The sequence below is a fragment of the Cnephaeus nilssonii genome (genome assembly GCF_951640355.1).
Source record: "Cnephaeus nilssonii genome assembly, chromosome: 15".
NCBI lineage: Eukaryota > Metazoa > Chordata > Mammalia > Chiroptera > Vespertilionidae > Cnephaeus > Cnephaeus nilssonii.
In genome coordinates, this window is record NC_137086.1 from 36,983,332 (window position 1) to 37,006,546 (window position 23,215).

General features: G+C 38.3%; 1 protein-coding gene across 6 annotated transcripts in view; it reads right to left on the reverse strand.

Annotated features, from left to right (window-relative positions):
- VPS54 (VPS54 subunit of GARP complex) overlaps window positions 1-23,215 on the reverse strand; it is a 122,147-nt gene that overhangs the window by 57,269 nt on the left and 41,663 nt on the right. For all 6 annotated transcript variants that reach the window (XR_013814653.1, XR_013814654.1, XM_079792310.1 and 3 more), the window contains 3 exons: window positions 21,953-21,987; window positions 19,186-19,317; window positions 13,888-14,273 (listed from right to left, as the gene is read on the reverse strand). Coding sequence is in view for 4 of the 6 variants with exons in the window: in XM_079792310.1 (XP_079648436.1) it covers window positions 13,888-14,273; window positions 19,186-19,317; window positions 21,953-21,987 (553 nt within the window). In the remaining 2 variants the exon portion in view is untranslated. The remainder of the gene's footprint in view (window positions 1-13,887; window positions 14,274-19,185; window positions 19,318-21,952; window positions 21,988-23,215) is intronic.

A 23,215-nucleotide genomic window follows, 5' to 3' on the forward strand; every position in this document is an offset into this window, starting at 1 on the left:
TGATTAAATCATGCACTGGGCTTCTAGTGTATCATAATAATCACATACAGTAATCCAGAGTGGTGAAATAAATCTACTGAAACAATAAATAACCAAAATATCACTTTCTGAAAAAGTACTTATCCTATATAATAAAAGGCTAATATGCAAATAGACCAAACGGCAGAACAACCGGAACCGATTGCTATTATATGTGTTGACCACCAGGGGGCATGTGTGGAACATGGAGGGCGTTGGCCACGGCGGGATGGTGAAGCAGGTGAGCAGGGTGAGCCTCTGGTGGTTACTAAAAATTCTTTGCTCCCGCGCGCTGTGGTCCCGCCCGGCGCTCATACCTACGCCCGGTACCGGTCCCAATCACTTGGCGCCATCAGTGGGTATGAGTGGCAGCTGCCGTTCCTAATTGCCCCTGTGGGCTTCTCCACCTCCTCCTGCTCCTGAGGGGCAATTAGGGCAGCAGCCGCTGCTCGCACCCACTGACAGCGCCAGCCCCGCTGGCACCTGCTGCTAGTGCTGGCCCCAATCACTCCACGCCGTCAGTGGGTGCGAGTGGAGCCAGCGCCATCAGCGAGTGAGAGTGGCGGTGGTGGGAGTGGGGCTACCAGCAAACAGGGGACTGGGGGCCACGGTGGGAGGGGCTGGGTGGGGGTGTGGAGGATGGGCCGAGATCAACCTCTGTGCCAAATGAAGCTTCGCAGCCCACAGTTCCTTTCAAGGTCCACAAATTCATGCACTGGGCCCCTAGTCCTATATAATAAAAGACTAATACACAATCAACCGAATAGCACAATGACTGGTAGAACGACCTGAGACTGTGACGTGCACTGACCATCAGGGGGCAGATGCTCAACGCAGGAGCTGCCCCCAGCCTGCAGGCCCCAGGCCAGCCAAGGCAGGTGCCAGTGGGGGCCCCCCAATCATCCCACCGATCGCCCTGCAGAGGGAGGCAACCAGTGGTAGTGGCGGGGGGCGGGGCTGGTGAGCAAGTGGCCCTAGGCCAGCCAAGGCGGGTGCCAGTGGGGGCCCCCTAATCGCCCTGCCAATAGCCCCACATATTCGCCCTGATCTCCGGCCAGGCCAAGGGACCCGACCCATGCACGAATTTCGTGCATCAGGCTTCTAGTGGTCTTACATAAATAAATTGGAACAACTCCAATATTTCCTACTTTGGCACATCTCAACTTGTACATTAATTCAAATCTTCTAGAGAAATTGTATGGACCTACAATGGACCTCTGTGCTGCTTTTATCAGAGAAACTTATATGTCAATAAACTGTACAGTTATACTAGTTTCATCAAATAGCAGAAAGTCTGGTGTTTGGCTTCACCCCAGAGCATACAATGTGGGTGCTTTCTTACTATAATATTTTGAAGATTTAAATTATAGATTATATTAGGATCAAAGACTTTGTTACATACTTTTGATACTTCCAATAATAAAAATCACTTAAATGGATTCCCTAGGTGGCCTCAGATGAATGAAAGCACAATAAACAGGAATATATAATTAACTGAATGTTTCCTACCATTTCTTAAAAAAAAAAAAAAAAGACTTATGACAAGGAAACAAGCTAGTTTCATTAATTTTTATCCTAAAGTCACTTACCCTGGTAGGTCCTGGCTTGGCAAACTTATAACTCAATTGCCCACAGTTTTACATCTATCACACTATAAAATTAGCACTGATGTGCCGAGTGATCTGAGTTTCTATAAATTCTCAATCAAATACATTAAAAAGCATACATAGCTCTTGGGTCTGATGAGACCTGGGCTGAATCTCAACTCTACTATTTTACAATTTGCTGTATGACTTGGAGCAAGTTCTTTAAGACTTTCTATGCCTCAGTTTCTTTATCTAATAAACTGGGAAAAGATAACTGATATCATAGAGGTGTTGTTTTTTGGAGGAAGGAGGGATTAAATAATATATGCGATATATACTTAGCACCGAATCTGGTACAGAGTACTAAAGAATTTTTTTAGTGTTTTCAGGTTTTATAGTTATGGTGGTAATAGAGTAATGGTGGTAATAAGTAGCAAGAAAAAATGTAAACAATGGTGAAAAGAATTTCTACATACTAGGTGTACCAGTTAAGAATGCGGATTTTGTAATCAAAGAAAACACGATAATTTCAAGAGAAACATCCTAAGTGCTTTATTCAAAGTAATGTCCATTGCTAGCTACACATTTACCCCATCTTTCAGGTAATTTGTGGATACCGTCCAATAGAACTTTTCTTGCTTTGAGGCAGACAATTCAGAGACCCAATTTTCCACTTCTTCATACGTTTTGAAGTGCTGCTCAGAAAGTGTTTGTGCCATCGACAGGAACAAGTGGTAATCTGAAGGAGCAAGGTCTGGTGAATACGGCAGGTGGGTTAATACTTCCCAGGCAAGATCTTTTAACATGTCTTTAACTGGTTTTGAAGTGTGTGATGGTGCATTATCATAAAGCAAAATTACTTTGCCATGTCTTCTGGCCCATTCTGGTCATTTCACGATCAAAGTGTGGTTCAAATTGATTATTAGTTGTCGGTAGCGATCAGTAATCACGGTTTCACCTGGTTTTAGAAGCTCATAATACCACACCTTCCTGATCCCACCAAACGCAGAGCATTGTCTTCTTTCCAAAGCAATTTGGCCTTGCAGTTGATGTTGATGATTGACCTGGATCAACCATGATTTTGTGCATTTGGGATTCTCAAAATAAATCCACTTTTCATTGCCAGTCACAATTCGATGCAAAAAAGACTCTCTTTCATGCCGCTGAAGCAACATTTTACTGATGACTTTTCGGCTTTCCATTTGTCTTGCATTCAGTTGATGTGGCACCCATTTTCTTTCCTTTAAAATCTTTCCCATTGCTTGTAAATGATCGGAAATAGTTTGCTGAGAAACATTTAATCTTTCTGCAAGTTGTTTTGAGTCTGACACGCATCTTCATCCAATAATGCTTGTAATTGTTGGTCTTCAAACTTTTTTGGTTGACCTGGACATTCTTTGCCTTTCACATCGAAATCATCACTTTTAAAGCGTTTAAACCAGAATTCACAAGTATCTTGAGATGGAGCATGTTCACCATAAGCTTCCCAAAGTATTCAGCAGCACTTTTCTTCAAAATAAAGTAAAGAATTAAAACTTCCAGCAAATGCTCTTTTTTTGGCATGAAATTTGACATTTTTAAGCATAAAAATACCTATGATGTTAACACCTTCAGCAAATTTAACATGAAGTTTTGAAGCCTGAAGCCTGCTGTCAATACAACAAAAGATCATACAAATCAAATCACATATATATCAACATATGTGTAAGTCCATCTATTGAAAAAAATCCACATTAACTGGTACACCTAGTAAATCTTTACATAAGAGAGCAAATAACAACACAGCATCCTCAAATTTCAAAGTAACTGAAATTTTTCTATATCAAAACCTACAAGATATGAAGGTTCAAATATATTCTTAGGCCTATAATGATATTTCTGTATTACATCTGCTTAACGAGCATCTGAATGTCATTAACTACAGCAACACTTTTAGAAAAATTACTAAAGATCACAAATGAAAATAAAAAAAAAGAAAAACCAAAAAAAATGAAGATCACAAATGATATATTTTGTAACACTGATTATTACATAGTTAAAGTGATATTACCACTTTAACTCCAAATACTGCTAATAGCAGAATTTCATTCCATGAGTAATGGTTAAAAATATTTATGTCCTGCCCTGGCCGGTGATTCCCAGTGGTTAGAGTGCCAGCCGAGGCATCAAAGGGTTATGGGTTCAATTCCTGGTTAAGGGCATGTACTTGAGTGCAGGGTCACCCCTGGCCCCAGTAGGGGCACCTGCTGGAATCGATGTGTCTCTCTCACATTGATGTCTCTTTTCTCGTCCCTCCCACCCTTCCATTCTCTAAAGTATCCTTGAGTGAGAATTAAATATATATATACACACATATATACATACACACACACAAATAACTGAAATTGCCCAATTTTTCAACAATTTAGCCATTAAAATAATTTACATTTTTTAATTACAAAAATCAACAAATGTACAAAAGATCCAGTTTATTTATTTATTTTTTTGTTAATCCTCACTTAAGGACATAATTTCCATTTTTAGAGAGAGTGGAAGGAAGAGACACATCAATTGATAGTCTCTTGCATGTGCCCCATCCAGGCTGGGGATCAAACCTGCAACCCAAGTACGTGGTCTTGACTGGGAATTAAATCCGAGAATGTTCAGTTCCAGGGTGTATTCTCAACCACTGAGCAACACTGGCATGGACCAAAGATCCATTTAGTAATTATGAATTATTCAATGAGCCAAAATTTCCCACTGTATAAATTACTGTCCACATTTAGAAGAGGGAATCAAACTGGATTTCTACACTGATAACAGATACATTAGTAGTGCCCTCTTTGAATACAGACAGAAGGATGTTTTAGTTGGAAATTTTATTTTAAAAAGAATAAAATTATGTAAGAAGATATTACCACTTTAACGCCAAATCCTGTAAAAGCAGAGGACCCAATGGTAATTTAAAACCAAGCTTCTCAGTTCTAGTGCATTTTAGAGACTCCTAGAAAGCTTTGTTCATGGCTATATTTCCAGTATTCTGTCTTGTGTCTGGCATGTAATAGGTGATGAAAAACCATTTCTTTAATGAATAAATCAATCAATCATTACATAATCCAGTATGTGCCAAATTTTTAAAAATGCTTCCTAAATAAATGTTTTAATTACATATCTTTAGTCAATAAGAATTTATAATTCAGAAGAGAGACAAAATGGCTGAATAGGCAGACATGTCCCGAGCCTTACCCTGGAGCAGATAGAAGGAGCAACTAAATCGAATACCATCGACCCGGAATTGGCAAAGTGGGCACAGCTGGTGAGATAATTTGCAGCCAGGAAGGGCAGAGGATGCCTGAAGAACGGTAAAATCAGAGATCTGGGCTGGAAAGAGTTGTGTGACCTCCAAGCCCAGAGGGTCAGAAGGAAGCTGCATGGCTGCCGCGTCCTTTGGGAACAGTCGTAACATCTGACTGTGGAAAGGAAGTCCACAAGCTGCTGGCAGCAGGGGATTCTAGACCTAATGCCACAGCCACTAGAGGCTGAGCCCGGAGGGGGCAGCCTAAACAACTGCCCAAGCCTCGCGGTGCTGGGGGGAGAGAAACTCGCAGCGGCACAGCTCTTTCCCCTCTTTTTGGTCTTTTCTTTGCTAAACCCAGTTCATAGGACCTTTCAAATACAAACACTCACCCGTGGCTGAGGTACAGGTGGAGGCGCCGACTTGTGGTGTCTGGGGAGAAGAGCAGGTCACGGAGAGGTGGCCGGGAGTCTGGCATTGGGACATACCGAATACTCTGGACCTAAGCAGCCATTTTCTCCTGAAGAGATAGCCCCTCCCTGCAGTCTCCAAGACAACCAATACAGCCATACCCAGACTACACCCTGAGTGGTACAAAGGATACAAAAAAAAAATCTGAATAGTCCCTGAGAGCTCTCAGGGACTGGGCTGAGGAGAGGCCTTTCAGTCCCAGAAAGCAATATGGCAACCTCCCTAACTATAGCCCTGTCAGAAACAGCTGCTTGAGAGACTAAGACTGACAGCAGGCAGACAGGCTAAGTGGGCAGATTGGTCCCACCTGCTGGCAGTTAAGGTGGTGGAGACAGACACAAACAGAGGAGTGGTGGTCCACTTGGAACTTCAACACGGTGCTGACTACCTAACAGAAAACTGAGAAGTGGCAGACAGTACAGAAGAGTGGGATCTTAAACCAGCCCCATGGGGCATTAAAACTAGGCCGAAAAGAACAACACTTCACTTTTTTTATTTTATTATTATTTTAGCTCTTTTTTACTTTTTTCTTTCTTTTGTTTTCATTTGTTTCTTTTTGCATTATTTTTTCATCATTCTATTTTTACTTTTTATTATTTTACCCCATTTTTTAAATTTTTTATTATTTTTTTCTTTCTCTTTCTTTTTATTCTTATCCACTCATCCTCTATCTCCTCTATCCTGAACCGAGGTCCTCTCCATATTCATCCAATTCCTTAACCTTACTTTCTGTATATAAGCTCAGCTTCTACAGATTCTGCCCCTACCCTCTTTTCTGGATGTTTGTTGTTTGCATTTATTGCTTTATCTATTTGTTCTGTGGTGTTTTCTCCCCATATATATATATATTTTTTTTCCTTTTTCTTCTTTTTCTTTTCTCTCTTACCGTTTTTTCTCTCCTCAATATCATTTGTGCTCTCTTTTCTCTCCCCTAATTATCTTTTCTCTGGTGGTCACTTATATTGGGGTTATCGGTGTCTTGAGTACATTTGTGTTTTGTTCGCTTTGTGTCAGGTCTTATTGAGTTGCATTTTGTCCTGTTTGGTCAATGTAACAGAGCGAGCCACATAACCAGACACCCGGAAAGGAGACGCCACCCACGAACGGGTCAATAACACTCCAGACCCAACTACAGAGGCAGGAAGATGGCAGCCAGGAGGACGGCAGTAAGGGAGAGAGTGTGAGTGAAGGAGCGAAAGGGGACTGTGTGGACATGTGGTGTGTGCGTGTGTACGTGAACGAGGGACAGTTAGATCCCACAGGACCTTCAGGAGCTGGCAGACTGGGCTTGCCTAGCCAGGCAGCCTCTGCTACCATTGCAAACAGTCCCGGGGCAGCTGGATCTACCACAGAGGCCGTGCCATCTTGAAGGGGAGAGCTGCTGTGACTGGGAGCCCAGCCTCACCTCCCCTGAGAGAGCCCTCAGACACCACCCGGGACTCTTAGAGCCACCCCTGCCAGGAACCTGGTGCTTTGGCTGCGGTCCCACAGACACCAAGCCTCCAGCTATCCCAACCATAGGCTCCTGTGAGTATCGAAGTGCCCTCCCCTCCGGCCAGCCCGATGCTTTAGCCCAGGGGACCGTGACCGCGCAAGTAACAGCCGCTGCGGCAAGCAGCCTGCCCCTGTCCAAGGAGCAGCAGCCCCAAGAGCAGCCCGACCCCATCCAAGGAGCAGCAGCCTTGCAGGGGCAGCAGCACCATGAGCAGCCCACCCCCTTCCAAGGAGCAGCAGCTGTGTGAGCAGCTTGCAGCCGCCTGCCCAAGGAGCAGCAACCGTGCAAGTAGCCCCCACCAGCTGGAGGAGCCACCACTGCTGCGAGCAGCCGTATGAGCAGTGCCCATCCGAGGAGCCACCGCCAACTGAGGAGCAGCTGCTGCCACAACCGCCTGAGGAGCAGACACTGCCCGAGTAGCCACTGCTGCTGGAGGAGCAGCCCCTGCACAACTCGACACCTAGATCCTTCAGTGAGAGCTAAATGGGGAGACAAAAAAAAAAAAAGAAAAAGAAAAGGAAGGATCACCAGAAAAGCTAAGTGAAACAAAGGCATGCAATGTGTCAGAAAAAGATTTCGGAATAAGGGTCATACAGTTCATAAACCAGGATGGATGAAAAAAATCAACAACTTATGTAAGAATCAAGCAGAAATAAAGAGTAATATAGCTACAATAAAAAACACTATGGAAAGTTTCAACAGTCGACTAGAAGAAGCGGAGGATCGAATTAGCAAATTAGAAGACAGGGCAGCAAAAGACACCCAAATTTGAACTGCAATTGGAGAAAAAAAATTAAAAGACAGGAGGAGAGCCTAAGGGAGCTTTGGGACAACATGAAACAAAGCAACATATGAATAATAGAGGTGCCAGAACGACAAGAAGAGGAACAAGGGTTAGAAAACCAATTTGAAGAAATAATGTCAGAAAACTTCCCTGATCTGGGGAAGAAAAAAGTCACACAAGCACAGAGAGTCCCAAACAATATGAACCCAAAAAGACCCAAACCAAGACCAAACCGTAATTATGATGGCAAATGTTCAGGACAAAGAGAGAATCTTAAAGGCTACAAGAGAGAGACAGAAAATTACGTACAAGGGATCTCCCATTAGATTATCAAATGATTTCTCAACAGAAACACATCAGGCCAGAAAGGAATGAAAAGAAATTTAAAAAGTTATGCAAAGCAAGGGACTGAATCCAAGAATACTCTATCCAGCAAGGCTATCATTCAAAATTGAAGGGGAAATAAGGAGCTTCACAGACAAAAAAGGCAGCAATGCAAAAAATGCTAAAGGGACTGCTGTAAAAAGAAGAAATAAAAAGGGAAGAAGGAACACAGGCACAAAAAATAAAAATGGCTACAAACAAGTACCTATCAATAACTTTAAACGTAAATGAACTAAATGCTCCAATCAAAAGACATCGAGTGGCTGAATGGATAAAAAAAAACATGACCCATATATATGCTGTCTACAAGAGACCCACCTCAGAGCAAGGGACTCACACAGACTGAAAGTGAAGGGATGGAAAAAATATCTTTTAGGCAAAGAGAAATGAAAAAAAAGCTGGGGTAGCAATACTTATATTTGACAAAATAGACCTCAAAGTGAAGGCCATAACAAGAGATAAGGAAGGCCACTTCATAATACTAAAGGGATCAATACAACAAGAGGATATAATCCTGGTAAACATATATGCACCCAATGCAGGAGCACCCAAATACATAAAAAAAAGTCCTGGAAGATATCAAGGGAAAGATCGACAACAATACAATTATAGTAGGGGACTTTAATACCCCACTGACATCACTGGATAAATCCTCTAGACAAAAAGTCAGCAAAGAAACAGCAATCCTAAATGATTCACTAGATCAGATGGACTTAATTGACATCTTTAGAACATTTCACCCCAAAGCCACGGAATATATGTTTTTCTCAAGTGCACATGGGACATTTTCAAAGACAGACCCATATTGGGTCACAGGCATATTGGGTCACTATCTAAATTCAAGAAGATTGAAATCATCTCAAGCATCTTCTCAGACCACAATGGCATAATATTAGAAATAAATTACAATAAAAACAATCCAAAAAAATCAAACACTTGGAAGCTGAATAGCATGCTATTAAACAATGATTGGGTTACCAGAGAGATCAAAGAAGAAATAAAAAACATCCTGGAAACAAATGACAATGAAAACACAACAATCCAAAATCTATGGGACACAGTGAAAGCAGTCCTGAGAGGGAAGTTTATAGCTCTACAGGCCTACCTCAAAAAAACAAGAAAAAATGGTAATAAATTATCTAACTCTACAACTTAAAGAATTAGAAAGAGAGCAACAAGAAAAACATGGAGTGAACAGAAGGAAGAAGATAATAAAGATAAGAGCACAAGTAATAAATGACATAGAGACCCCCAAAAAATGCAAAAGGTCAATGAAACAAAGAGCTGGTTCTTTGAAAGGATAAACAAGATTGATGAACCTCTAGCCAGGCTCACCAAGAAGCAAAGAGACAGGACCCAAATAAATAAAATCAGAAATGAAAGAGGCAAAATAACAACAGACCCCATAGAAATACAAAAAATTATTTAAAAAATACTATGAACAACTCTATTCTAACAAACTAGACAACCTAAAGGAAATGGATATATTCCTAGAAAAATACAAGCTTCCAAACTCAATCAGGAAGAATAAAAAGAAGAAAACCTGAATAGGCCGATAGCTACCAATGAAACTGAAGCAGTAATCAAAAATTTTCCAGCAAACAAAAGCCCGGGGCACAACTGCTTCACAGGGGAGTTTTACCAAACATTCAAAGAAGAACTAAAACCTATCCTCTTCAGACTCTTCCAGAAAATTCAAGAGGAAGGAACACTTCCAAGCTCCTTCTATGAAGCTAGCATTACCCTAATCCCAAAACCAGATAAAGACAACACAAAAAAAGAGGATTACAGGCCAATATCCCTCATGAACATAGATGCCAAAATCCTCAACAAAATTCTAGCAAATTGGATCCAGCATTACATCAGAAAGATCATACACCATGACCAAGTAGGATTTATCCCAGGAATGCAAGGATGGTACAATATATGCAAATCAATAAACATAATACATCACATAAACAAATTGAAAGATAAAATTCACATAGTCAAATCAATTGATGCAGAAAAAGCATTTGGCAAAATCCAACACCCTTTCTTGATAAAAAACCTCAGCAAAGTGGGAATAGAGGGATCATACCTCAACATAATAAAAGCCTTATATGACAAACCTACAGCCAACATCATACTCAATGGGCAAAAACTAAAACCATTTTACCTAAGAACAGGAACAAGACAGGGATGCCCACTTTCATCATTCCTGTTTGACACAGTGCTAGCCATAGTGGTTAGACAAGAAGAAGAAATAAAAGGTATTCAAATTGGAAAAGAAGAAGTAAAACTGTCATTATTCGCAGATGATATGATACTGTACACAGAAAACCCTAAAGACTCCATCAAAAAATTATTAGACTTAATAAATGAATTCGGCAATGTAGCAGGATACAAAATTAATGCCCAGAAATCTATGGCATTTTTATACACCAATAGTGAAGTTACAGAAAGAGAGATTAAAAAACAATCCCATTTACCATTGCACCAAAAAAAATTAAGATACCTAGGAATAAACTTAACTAAGGACGTAAAAGACTTGTACTCAGAAAACTACAGGACACTGAAAAAAGAAATAGAGTGAGATATAAACAGATGGAAGAACATACCGTGTTCATGGATTGGTAGAATCAACATCATTAAAATGTCCATATTACCCAAAGCAATCTATAGATTGCTTTGGACTCCCTGTTAAAATACCAACGGCATATTTCACAGACCTAGAACAAACTCTCCAAAAATTCATCTGGAATAAAAAAAGATGCCGAATAGCCACAGCAATCCTGAGGAAGAAGAAAAAAAATAGGAGGGATCTCAATACCTGATATCAAGCTACATTACAAAGCCACTGTTCTCAAAACTGCCTATGTTTTTGCACAAGAACAGACATATAGACCAATAGAATAGGATAGAGAACCTAGAAATCAACTCAAACCACTATGCTCAATTAATATTTGACAAAAGAGGCAAGAGCATATAATGGAGTCAAGACAGTTTCTTCAATAAATGGTGTTGGGAAAATTGTACAGATACACGCAAAAAAATGAAACTAGACCACCAACTTATACCATTCACAAAAAGAAACTAAAAATGGATAAAGGACTTAAATGTAAGACGGGATACCATAAAAATCTTAGAGGAATCCACAGGCAACAAAATCTTAGACATATGCCGAAGGAATTTCTTCACTGATACAGCTCCTAGGGCTGTGGTCGGCAAACTGCAGCTCGTGAGCTACATGCGGCTCTTTGGCCCCTTGAGTGTGGCTCTTCCACAAAATACCATGGCCTGGGTGAGTCTATTTTGAAGAAGTGGCGTTAGAAGAAGTTTAAGTTAAAAAAATTTGGCTCTCAAAAGAAATTTCAATCGTTGTACTGTTGATATTTGGCTCTGTTGACTAATGAGTTTGCCGACCACTGTCCTAGGGCAATGGAAACTAAGGAGAAAATAAACAAATGGGACTACATCAAAATAAAAAGCTTCTGCACAGCAAAAGAAACCATCAACAAAACAACAAGAAAGCCCACTGCATGGGAGGACATACTTGCCAATGTTATCTCCGATGAGAGTTTAATTGGCAACATTTACAGGGAACTCATACAACTTAACAAAAGGAAGGTAAACAATCCAATCCAAAAAATGGGCAACATACCTAAATAAATACTTTTTGAAAGAGGACATACAGAAGGCAAAGAGATATATGAAAACATGCTCAAAGTCACTAATCATCTGAGAAATGCAAATCAAAACGACAATGAGGTATCATCTCACACCTGTCAGAATGACTATCAACAAATGGCAAGTGCTGGCGAGGATGCAGAGAAAAAGGAACCCTGGTGCACTGCTGGTGGGAATGCAGACTGGTGCATTCCCACCAGCAGTGCACCACTGTGGAGAACAGCATGGAGTTTCCTCAAAAAATTAAAAATGGAACTCCCATTTTACCCAGTGATCCCATTTCTAGGAATATATACCAAGAAACTAGAAACACCAATCAGAAAGGATATATGCACCCCTATGTTCATATCAGCACAATTTACAATAGCTAAGATTTGGAAATAGCCTAAGTGCCCATCAGCAGATGAGTGGATTATAAAACTGTGGTACATTTACACAATAGAATACTACGCTGCTGTAAAAAGGAAGGAATTCTTACCATTTGCAACAGCACGGACGGATCTGGAGAGCATTATGCTAAGCGAAATAAGTCAGTCAGAGAAAGATAAATATCACATGATCTCACTCATTTGTGGAATATAATGAACAACATAAACTGATGAACAGAAACAGGTCCAGAGACAGAGAAGCATCAATCAGACCATCAAACCTCAGAGAGAAGGGGGGAGGCTGGGGGGAAAGGGGAGAGATCAGCCAAAGTACTTGTATGCATGCATATAAGCATAACCAATGGACACAGACATTAGGGGAGGTGAGGGCAGGAGGGAGGGGCGGGGCGCACAATGGGGGATAAGAACACATATGTAATACCTTAATCAATAAAGAAAAGTAAAATGGGGGGGGGGAGAATTTATAATTCAATAATAAACTTACTTTGAAGCTACGTTTTCCAGAATATATTAAGTATCTTATAAGTTATAGAGCACATCCTATCTAATAAAGAGGGAATATGCTAATTGACCCTCAGGCCATCGCAAAGATGGTGGAGCCCACAGCCAATAAGGAGGCAATATGCTAATTGACTGCCCCCCCTCAAATATGGCAGCACCAACAGCCAATAAGGAGGGAATATGCTAATTGACTGCCACGCCCTCAAAGATGGCAGCGCCCACAGCCACAAGATGGCAGCACCCAGTCCCCTCAGCAACGCCGGGGCCGCGCGCCTCCTCCGGAGTCCTCCAGTCCTCTCAGCTCCCCAGCTCCCCAGGGCTGGCCCAAGGCGCAGGCAAGCCTCAGATGGCAGCTGCCCAGCTGCCCAGGGCTGGCCCGACGTGCAGGCAAGCCTCGACTGTTGGCTGCCCAGCCTCCCAGGGCTGCCTGAGGCTCAGGTAACTAGGGCCAGCCGAGGCTTGCGCTGCCGGAAGTGGCAATAGAAGAGATGTGATGAGGCGTCACCTTCCCCTGATCGCCGGGTCACCTCCCACCCGTGAGGGCTCCTGGACTGTGAGAGAGGGCAGACCGGGCTGAGGGACCCCCGCTCCAGTGCATGAATTTTCATGCACCGGGCCTCTAGTATCTTCCATAAAACTTCTTTGTGGTTACACAGAAGTGTAAGGTTTGGATGGGTTTCCCAGCAAATAGAAACTTCCACAAGGACACTGCAAGCCTGCTTAACTGAATTAAAAATTTTGTGGCTTGCAATGGGTCTATCTATAAATTAAACATTTTGCCATGTTCTCACGTAAAATAACTAAAACCCTAAACTTAAAGGTAGTTTCAAAATAAAAACAGAAAAAACTGGGTCTTTTCCAATACCATGTGGAATTTTTTGTAATGTGATAAACAATGAAAATCAGAAATAAAATTTAATTATTAAATTAAAAATCTAGTCAAAAGCTTTAAAAAGGAACTTAATTTTAGATATATTGGTATTTCTTCTGCTACCTTGATACTATTGACAAAAAATTATTTCAGTATTTCCAAAACGTTATTTTCAAAGTTGTAATTGGCCTTTCATTTATTTCATCTACTAGAAAACGTAATTTCGCTTCTTCATCCAAATGTCCCTATAAATATTGATCCTTATGAGTTTTGTTTGTTTAAGCTAAGAATAAAATATCAGAATGATAACATTACTAAACAGATCAATCTGGAAGAAAAAATAACCATGTAACTTTAAACATACATTTCTTCAGCTAACCTTACACACTAAAATTTATACTTTAAAATTTTCTAACATTATTTCTAATGGTTTACTTAATTGACATACCGGAAGCTGTGAATGCCCTGAAGTTCCTGCTGTAGAACCTCTTGCGTTGTTGATATTAAGTCCAATGCTCCAACAAATTCAGAAGCGGATAACAACACCTGTACTGTAGGTTGAGTCTGGTGTACAGTGGCCATTAACTTCAGTTTATTGTACACTTTAACACAATTATTTCTGCTAAGAGCCAGTCTTAAAATGTGTAGTGATCCTTCACACATTACTTTATCAATCTGTGCAATTTTATCTCGAAGCATTTTTACAGCCTGGGAAGTTTTCTTGAGGTAGTCCTGCAATTCGTGTTGAGAGGTCATTGCATGAAAAAATGCTTCCGAACGTAGAGAGATCTGGTGAGCAATGTTTACTTCCACAATATCCAGGTAATGGCTCAGCTTGAGAGGGAAGGAGAAAAAAATCATGGAGTATTATAAGTATACCTTCCTTGACTATCCAAATACTTCCTGAAAATGATACAAGATTTCTACATGTATTTTAATCCCCTTGGGTGAACTGTTTGCTTATGGGATCCTTGGTATTAGACATAACAAAATGGAAGAGAGGTAAAGATATAGCCCAAAGATTAATAAAATGTAAGACAACAGAGTAGAAGAAGGTGATTTACTGCCCTTGAAACACTAACCTCTTTCTAAAAAGTAAAAGTACATCACAGTCATCTCAAATTATAATCTAGTTTCACAAGTTCTAAGATCTGAGAGAGAATGAGCTCCTTAAACCCCAGACATCATTTTCATCATTAACATACAAATCACTTACCTGACTAAAAGATGATTATAGTTAATATTTATTGACCTCCTCCTTCTATGTACCAGGCACTGATATATTATATACATAGTTTTCTAATTTTAACAGTCTTGTAATAAAGGTATTATTATTTTCATTTTACAGATGAGGAAACAGGCTCAGAGGCATTACAGTGCTTGAATAGTCATGTGGTTAGTCAGTGGCAAAACTAAAATTTGAACCCAAGTCTGTCTGACTCAAAAGCTAAAGTTGTTTATACTATATACCATGCTGCCTTGAAATACTAAAGAACTCATAAAAGACCGATTGGTGGTCCAGTCACAAATTATAAAAAGTACTAAAATTATTTGGATTTTTTTTCCAAGGCTGCTTATTTCACATCTCAAAAATTATTAGCAATTTGTAATACTCAGTTTATTTCCAATGTCTTTTCTTCTTAAAAGGTTAACAAATACCTTAAATAATTCATATGTATTTTTATAATACTACCAAGATGAATTCCTAGATTAATATAGAAATTAATGTTACTCTAAAAAAATTAGAAAAATTAAAAATGTTTTCTAATTTCAAATATGGACTCCTAAAACTTGAGTTGTCTTTTCTTCCTTTCTAACTGCATATGCCTTTCCATTTCTCTCCCACTTTCTTACTTGTAGGTTCTTCAACCTATAGCAAAAATTTAAGCATTATTTCTGATCATCTCAGGAGAATTCATAGCGTTAAAGGGTTAATGAACTTTCAACACTTAGGACTCTTAGACTGGAGGAGATATTTGGTCACCTAGCCTGTATCTTTAATATCATGCAGGATCACAGTATCTTCAGTAAGGCTCCTTCAGTAATTTATTATAATACTAGAGGCCCGATGCACAAAATTCATGCAAGAGTAGGCCTTCCTTCCCCCGGCTGCCGGCACCAGCTTCCCTCTGGCACCCGGGACCGGGCTTCCTTGCAGCCCTGGCTTCGTCTGGAAGGGCATCTGGAAGGATGTCCGGTCTAATTAGCATATTCCGATTTTATTATTAGGTGTACCGGTTAATAATTCGGATTTTGTAATCAAAGAAAACACAATAATTTCAAAAGAAACATCAAAAGTGCTTTATTAAAGTAATGTTCATCGCTAGCTACACATTTCCCCCATCTTTCAGGTAATTTGTGGATACCATTCCAATAGAACTTTTCTTGTTTTGAGGCAAATCATTCAGAGACCTAATTTTCCACTTCTTCATATGTTTTGAAGTGCTGCTCAGAAAGTGTTTGTGCCATCGATAGGAACAACTGGTAATCTGAAGGAGCAAGGTCTGGTGAATACGGCAGGTGGCTTAATACTTCCCAGGCAAGATCTTTTAACATGTCTTTAACTGGTTTTGAAGTGTGTGGTGGTGCATTATCATGAAGCAAAATTACTTTGCCATGTCTTCTGGCCCATTCTGGTCATTTCACGATCAAAGTGTGGTTCAAATTGATTATTAGTTGTAGGTAGCGATCAGTAATCACGGTTTCACCTGGTTTTAGAAGCTCATAATACCACACCTTCCTGATCCCACCAAACGCAGAGCATTGTCTTCTTTCCAAAGCAATTTGGCCTTGCAGTTGATGTTGATGATTGACCTGGATCAACCCATTATTTTGTGCATTTGGGATTCTCAAAATAAATCCACTTTTCATCGCCAGTCACAATTCGATGCAAAAAGGCTCTCTTTCATGCCGCTGAAGCAACATTTTACTGATGACTTTTCGGCTTTCCATTTGTCTTGCATTCAGTTGATGTGGCACCCATTTTCTTTCCTTTAAAATCTTTCCCATTGCTTGTAAATGATCGGAAATAGTTTGCTGAGAAACATTTAATCTTTCTGCAAGTTGTTTTTGAGTTTGACACGCATCTTCATCCAATAATGCTTGTAATTGTTGGTCTTCAAACTTTTTTGGTTGACCTGGACATTCTTTGCCTTTCACATCGAAATCATCACTTTTAAAGCATTTAAACCAGCATTCACAAGTATCTTGAGATGGAGCATGTTCACCATAAGCTTCCCAAAGTATTCAGCAGCACTTTTCTTCAAAATAAAGTAATGAATTATAACTTCGCACAAATGTCTTTTTTGGCACGAAATTTGACATTTTTAAGTGTAAAAATATCTATGATGTTAACACCTACAGCAAATTTGACATATGAAGTTTTGAAGCCTGCTGTCAATACAACAAAACAGCATACATATCAAATCGCATATATATATATATATCAACATATGTGTAACTCCATTTATTGAAAAAATCCACATTATTAACCAGTACACCTGGTATAGATAAAATAGGTTACAAACAAGAAATTATCCCACAGTTGAAGTTTCTTGCATTTATGCCCTTCAGTTATTATTCTTTTCATCTTCAATACAGCTGGTTCACTTATTTACCTAAAAACCAATATTGGAGACAAAGGTACATTGCAAGCTAAAATGGACTCAATTTTCAGAACAGTAAATGGAGCATGGGCAACTCCTTTAGGACAGTGTTATGCAAAAGGCAGTTTGTATGCTGCTGCCAGTCTGTGAACTGTTTAGCAAGTCCGTGACAAAACAATGAACTTCACTAGAAAGTAAATCAACTATATCACTAAGCCCATTGCATTATTTAAAAAAAAAAAAAAAAGAAAAAAAAAGCTTGCTTAATGTAGGAAGCAGTGCAATAATTTACATTCTACTGCAAACGCCTTATCTCATTGCAAGCCAGCAAACTTCTCTGACCCTGGTTGTAGCATACCCTCTCTTTAAAGCTAGCAAGATAAAACAGCTGATGTCAATCATAAAGTGAGTTTGCAACTGCTCTCTTAGAATTCTGTCTTCCATTAATTTTCTAAGAACAGAGCAGAATAAAAAGGAGTCAGAATATAAATGTAACAAACCTGATTTTGCAACTTAGCAAAAAAAAAAAAATCCATTACTTTAGTCACTTTAAGCATTTAGCATGAGAAAATTGTTTCATTTGAATTTCAAAGATTTCAACAACTTATCAATATTCCATTGACCTACTCTTTTCAAAAGGCATAGTTTCATAATTCATTTCTTATTAAAATTCTTTAAAGAGAACAATTTTTAAAGTATTCCTAAAAATATTTATATAATCAACGAGGTTTTTATTAGCTTTTGTTGTTATTTTCTTTTAAGGTTTTATTTTATCAGGATACATACTTGGAATGTAAAAAAGTGGTCTGGAGTGAGCCTATGCCCACAAACCCATCAGATTTATGAATCTGTTCTTATTCAAGGAAAATCTTTGTAAGTGAAAGGAAAATCTTTGTAAGTGAAAATATTGCCAAAGCAAAAAGTTAAATATTTTTTCATTTTTAAATTATTTTTATTTTTCAATTACAGTTGGCATACATTTTATTAGTTGCAGGTGTATACCCCAGTGATTAGTCATTATGTAATTTACTAAGTGATCATCCCAATAAAACTGTAAGGAAAGGAATAGTCATGATTCTTTTCCTACATTTCTTCTCTTATCCTCCCCAAGTTAGACCTTTCTTCAGTTACTGAGGACTGAACCTCATTTATTGAAACATCTTCCTGGAGAAGCTTTCATACTGCCAAGAGATGTCACTAGACTATAACAAAATGCTTTCTTTTCAGTTTAAGAACCACAGTCAGTTTTAGGAAAGCTCTAAACTGAGTGCAAAGACAAACAAACAACACAGATATCAAAGGTCTTTACATTTTTGATATGTGAGTTAAGATGTTTTTTAAGTTCTACATTTAAAATGATGTTCAAGATGTTGGCTTCTGAAATATAGAACACTGTAAAAAAATTAAAAACTGCTGAGTAATAATATGCAAAAGACTAGGCTTTGTAAAGCTAAAAACATTTATGAATATTGATATGATGGTTTTGCTTTAAAATAATAATCCTTACTCCCCAGCAGGGTGGCTCAGCGGATGAGTGCAGAACATGAACCAAGAGGTCACGGGTTTGATTTCTGGTCTGAGAACATGCCTGGGTTTCGGGCTCCATCCCCAGTAGGGGGTGTAAAGTTGGCAGCCGATTGATATTTCTCTCTCATCGATGTTTCTATCTCTCTATGTCTCCCTTCCCCTCTCTCTAAAATCAATAAAAACATATTTAAAATAATAATAATAACCCATACTGTGTAAATGAGGACAAATAGTGCCTCAGGAAAAGCTTATTTTTTGTGTTTTAAATCATACAGAATACAAAAATTGGCAATATATTGCTTGGGATAAGTGTAAAGCAATTATAATTACGTGTGTTATCTATATATCCTTTCGACTGAAATTCTATCAACTGCTGTTTCAAATAATAAGCACTCAAACAATAAGCTTTTTTTTCACCAGCACAACATATATTCAATTGAATCAAAATACTATTACTTTTTCAGTAAATATCCGAAGGCTTATAATTATCAATAACAACAAAATGAAATTAAAAGAAATAATGCTTACTAAGTAACTAAATCTGAACCCATGCCAAGTAGCACCACTTAATTAGAATAAAATTTTCTACGTGGAAAAAGTAAAAAAGAAAATACCTTTTCTTGTAGCAACTTTGAGGAAGCTGCATCACGATTTCCTTTTCCACCAGCAGTATTAAAATGAGACCATGGTAAAACTGAATTAAAAGTTAAAGAATCGTCCAAGGCAAAATCTGGTTTCATAAAAATCTATCAAAAAAATTCATTTCTCTCGATTAGAAAAACATTTTCTTTACATTCGTTATCTCTTCTAAAATCATAGAGCATTAAACAATAATTAATTTGGATCTCAAGCATAAACAGCAAAAGCAAGTGATAACATGTTATTTACATAAAATCTATAGAAAAATGTATAAGTAAAGTCTTATCTAGGTAAACATGCTCATGAAAGATAGAAAATGTTTTTTTGCCTTAACCAATGGATGTGTGTTAGGCCGCCTGCCCTGTTTATCAGAATTCGACTTAGGGGAGACTTAGGGGAGTGTCGAAGATGGCGCCCCTAATTATTCCTTGACCTTTCCAAGCAAGTCTGTGCATATGCAGACCCCTGGGGTGTTTACTGGAATCCTTATGCTTAATCCCTGGATGCCCTTGCCTAGAGTACAATGTAAACGTGTGTCCTCACAAGATTATTCATCCTACTAATTGCATCTAAAGATAAAAATTCCAATAAAGGCCTAACGAGGCAGGCAATAGAGGCTGCCCTGGCCACTAAAGCCAGGGGCCCCTTAGCCCTCTCTTTCACTGTCAAACTGTGTCTGAGTAATCTGTTCAACCGTCGTTCAGGGGCTGCTGGTCAGCCCCGGCAAATGGAGATGATCATTCCATTACAACTTCATCAAATGCACTAATGTACTCCCACTGGGCACATACCAAAGGGAGGTAGTGTGTGTGTGTTTTAAATGCCAGATATCAATTTCTCTATGCTTATATTTCTTTCTCCTAAAATTTCTTTCAAAATTGTTTTTCAGATTAGACATACACTAAAATTTAAAATCATAACAAATTCAATTTTATGAAAAGCCAACTCCTTTTCTCTTACATATCACATCCATCTGAGTACTAAGTAGTATTCATTATATTTCCTAAATATTGCTTGAATCCCTTCATTCCTCTATCTCCACAGCATTTCATCAATGCAGCTCTTCATTATCTCTGGATTACAGTAAATGGACACTTAATGATGTCCTTCCATGATCTATCCACTATATTGCTGTTAGATATCCCTTTAAAATGTAAGTATAACTGAATTAACTTCTCTGTTTAAATCTCTTAATAGAGTCCCATGACCCACAGACCCAAGCTTTTTAGAATGGCATTGAGTCCTTCAGCTTTTGGACCCACTTACCTCTTTTTACCTTGCCACTATTTACAAGTTAAATTTGAGCAGTATTCAACTATCTTCCATATCCTCTTATGCTTAAGTATACATGTATTTTTGGCCTAGAATGCTCTTGCCTATCTTCCTAGAGAATTCAATCCAATCAAAGGGGCAAACATGTTCCTGTGTATGACACAGAGATTAATCACCCCATCTCTGAACACAAATATACCATGTACACTTATTTATCTCTACTTCACCAAAAATTATTTACTATATATATATATATATATATATATATATATATATATATACACACACACACATATGTATATATATAGTAAATAATTTTTATATCCCCTCCTGCAATATGTTCCTCTAAGATTGGATTTATAATTATTATTCTTTGTATCCCCATAAGGCAAAAAACATGCTTTAATCAGTTAATTACTTCATTAATTTCTATATTTTATTCTATTTACTGATTCATTTTATCTTTATGCAAAAATTGTTATGAATGTGATAGGGAAAATCTAGGGACATGGAGTATATTTTCTAGTCACTGCTTTAGTATTATTGAAAGCATTGATTCATTCAATAAGTATTTACTGGTTGTTTAACTCTTATACTAGGCACTAAGAGAAAACAAAAATAAATTATTACAGAGGTACTAATCTCAACGATCTTTAGTCCAAGGCATATGATAAAATATATACATAAGTATCTTATAAGAGGAAGAATGACAAATGCCTTGAAAGGGAAGGCTGGGATCTAGATAAAATGCTATGCAAATTCAGCAAAGGGGCAAATTATCTTCAGTTGGGGAGAAATGTATTCATATAAAGTTGCCAGTTAAGCAAAAGAATGTAAAGGATTAGATATAGGGAGATGATGGAAAGTTTCTGTCTGAGTTCAGGAGCAGTTTAAGAATGGAGTCAACAAAAGAGTCTGACTGAAGTAAAAGATGTGTAAAGATTAGGAGGCAAAAGTTAAGAGTGTAACTACGAATGGAAATGAATAATTAAAGACCTTAAATTACAGGGTTTGAAATTTATTTTATAGGAATCAAAAAATTTTAAAAATGACTGCCCTCTCCTTTTTGTTTTTGTCTGTCTATCTCTTCTCACCCTAAAGAGCAATTACCACAGACTCCTTTGAGAATCTGATGAATGCAATGGATTCTTTTCCCAGAAAAAAAACAACAAAACTCATTTATTACACATTTCTACAAATGTTTTCTGCTAAAGGAAAGGTCTTTTAATAATTTGAAGGGAGAGTAAGATCAACAAAATTCTTCTTTGAGAATGGAGAGACTTAAACATATTTGTAAGTTTTGATGATGAAGAGATTGATGATGAAAAAGAGAGAAGAAAGTAATGTAACAAAGTTACAGAAGAGGCAAAGTGATCTAAGTGTCAGAAAACAGCTAAATGAAAGCTTCTTAAAGGCAAAATTAAAGATCAAATATTAAAAAGCAGTCTTCTCATTTTTAAACTTTGTTACCTTAGGTACTTGCTCCAGATCTGTCCTGGATTTATCTATTAAAAAAAGGGGGAGGGGGAAAGGAGAACTTGATTTTTTAAACTTGTTTTCATTTTATTTCCATAAAATATACTTTGACAAGATTCAATACTATACTAGGTCACAGCCAAATAACCACTTAAGTTTCTTTGTTCAACAAATATCTATTAAGCACCTCCTGCATCCCTAATAGTATACAAGGCACTGAATACGGCATATATGCAAATAATTTTAATCAATTGTATACTAGCAATAAAACAACTTAATAAATTTTAAGTAAGAATGATTAGTCTACAATGAATTAGTCTGTAATGATTAGCTACACAGAAAGTTAATCTTACCAAGTTTTGGTGAGATTAAGTTTGGCATGCTATGTAGTTTTAAGAAAAAATTAAATTCTAAAATAGGAATATTGTTTTTTAATTCTTCAAAATATCCACCATCCCTTCCAGAATTTCTTCTGATCAGATATTTTTAAATATATTAATTTTCTTCTTATACATTTTAGTTTGTATCATCTACAAATTTATCTGTGCCCATCTGGTGTGGCTCAGTAGTTGAGCGTTGACCCATGAACCAAGAGGTCCCTGGTTGGATTCCAGTCAGAGCACATTCCCAGGTTGCAGGTGGCAGGCTTGATCCCCAGTGGAGGGCATGTAGGAGGCAGCCAATTGATGTGTCTCTCTCATGGATGTTTCTATCTCTCTCCTTTCTGCTCTCTCTAAAATTGATAAAATGAAATAAAAATTATCTGTAATTGAACCTACTTTACCTTCATCTCACCAGTAAGACCTCAGGCAAGATACCCTCCTTTCCGAAAGTAACCCATTCCCTCCCGCCTCTTCTGTGAGCTTACTTCAATTACAACTGCCTCTCTCCATATCTTCAACCTCTTTCTCCTTCTAAGAGCATTTTCCTCTCTGCATATAAACGTGTTTCATTAAAAAAAAGAAAGAGAGAGAGGGGAGGAGAAGGGAAGGGAAAGGAGGAAGAGGGGGAGAGGAAGGGAGAGGAGAGAAAGAAAAAGACAAAACATAGGGCCCAGACTAGATTGAGGCAAGGGAACCTTGGGTGCAAAATTTTAAAAAGCACTCACTTTCAGGGTTATGCAAATGCCTCTCTTGCCTCATCTAGTCCTGGCCATGCAAAAATATTTTTCCACTCTATTCCCTCTGTATTCAATATCCTGTATCTCAAATCTTCAAGTTACACACACACTCTCTATTTCTTTCTCTTGTACTCACA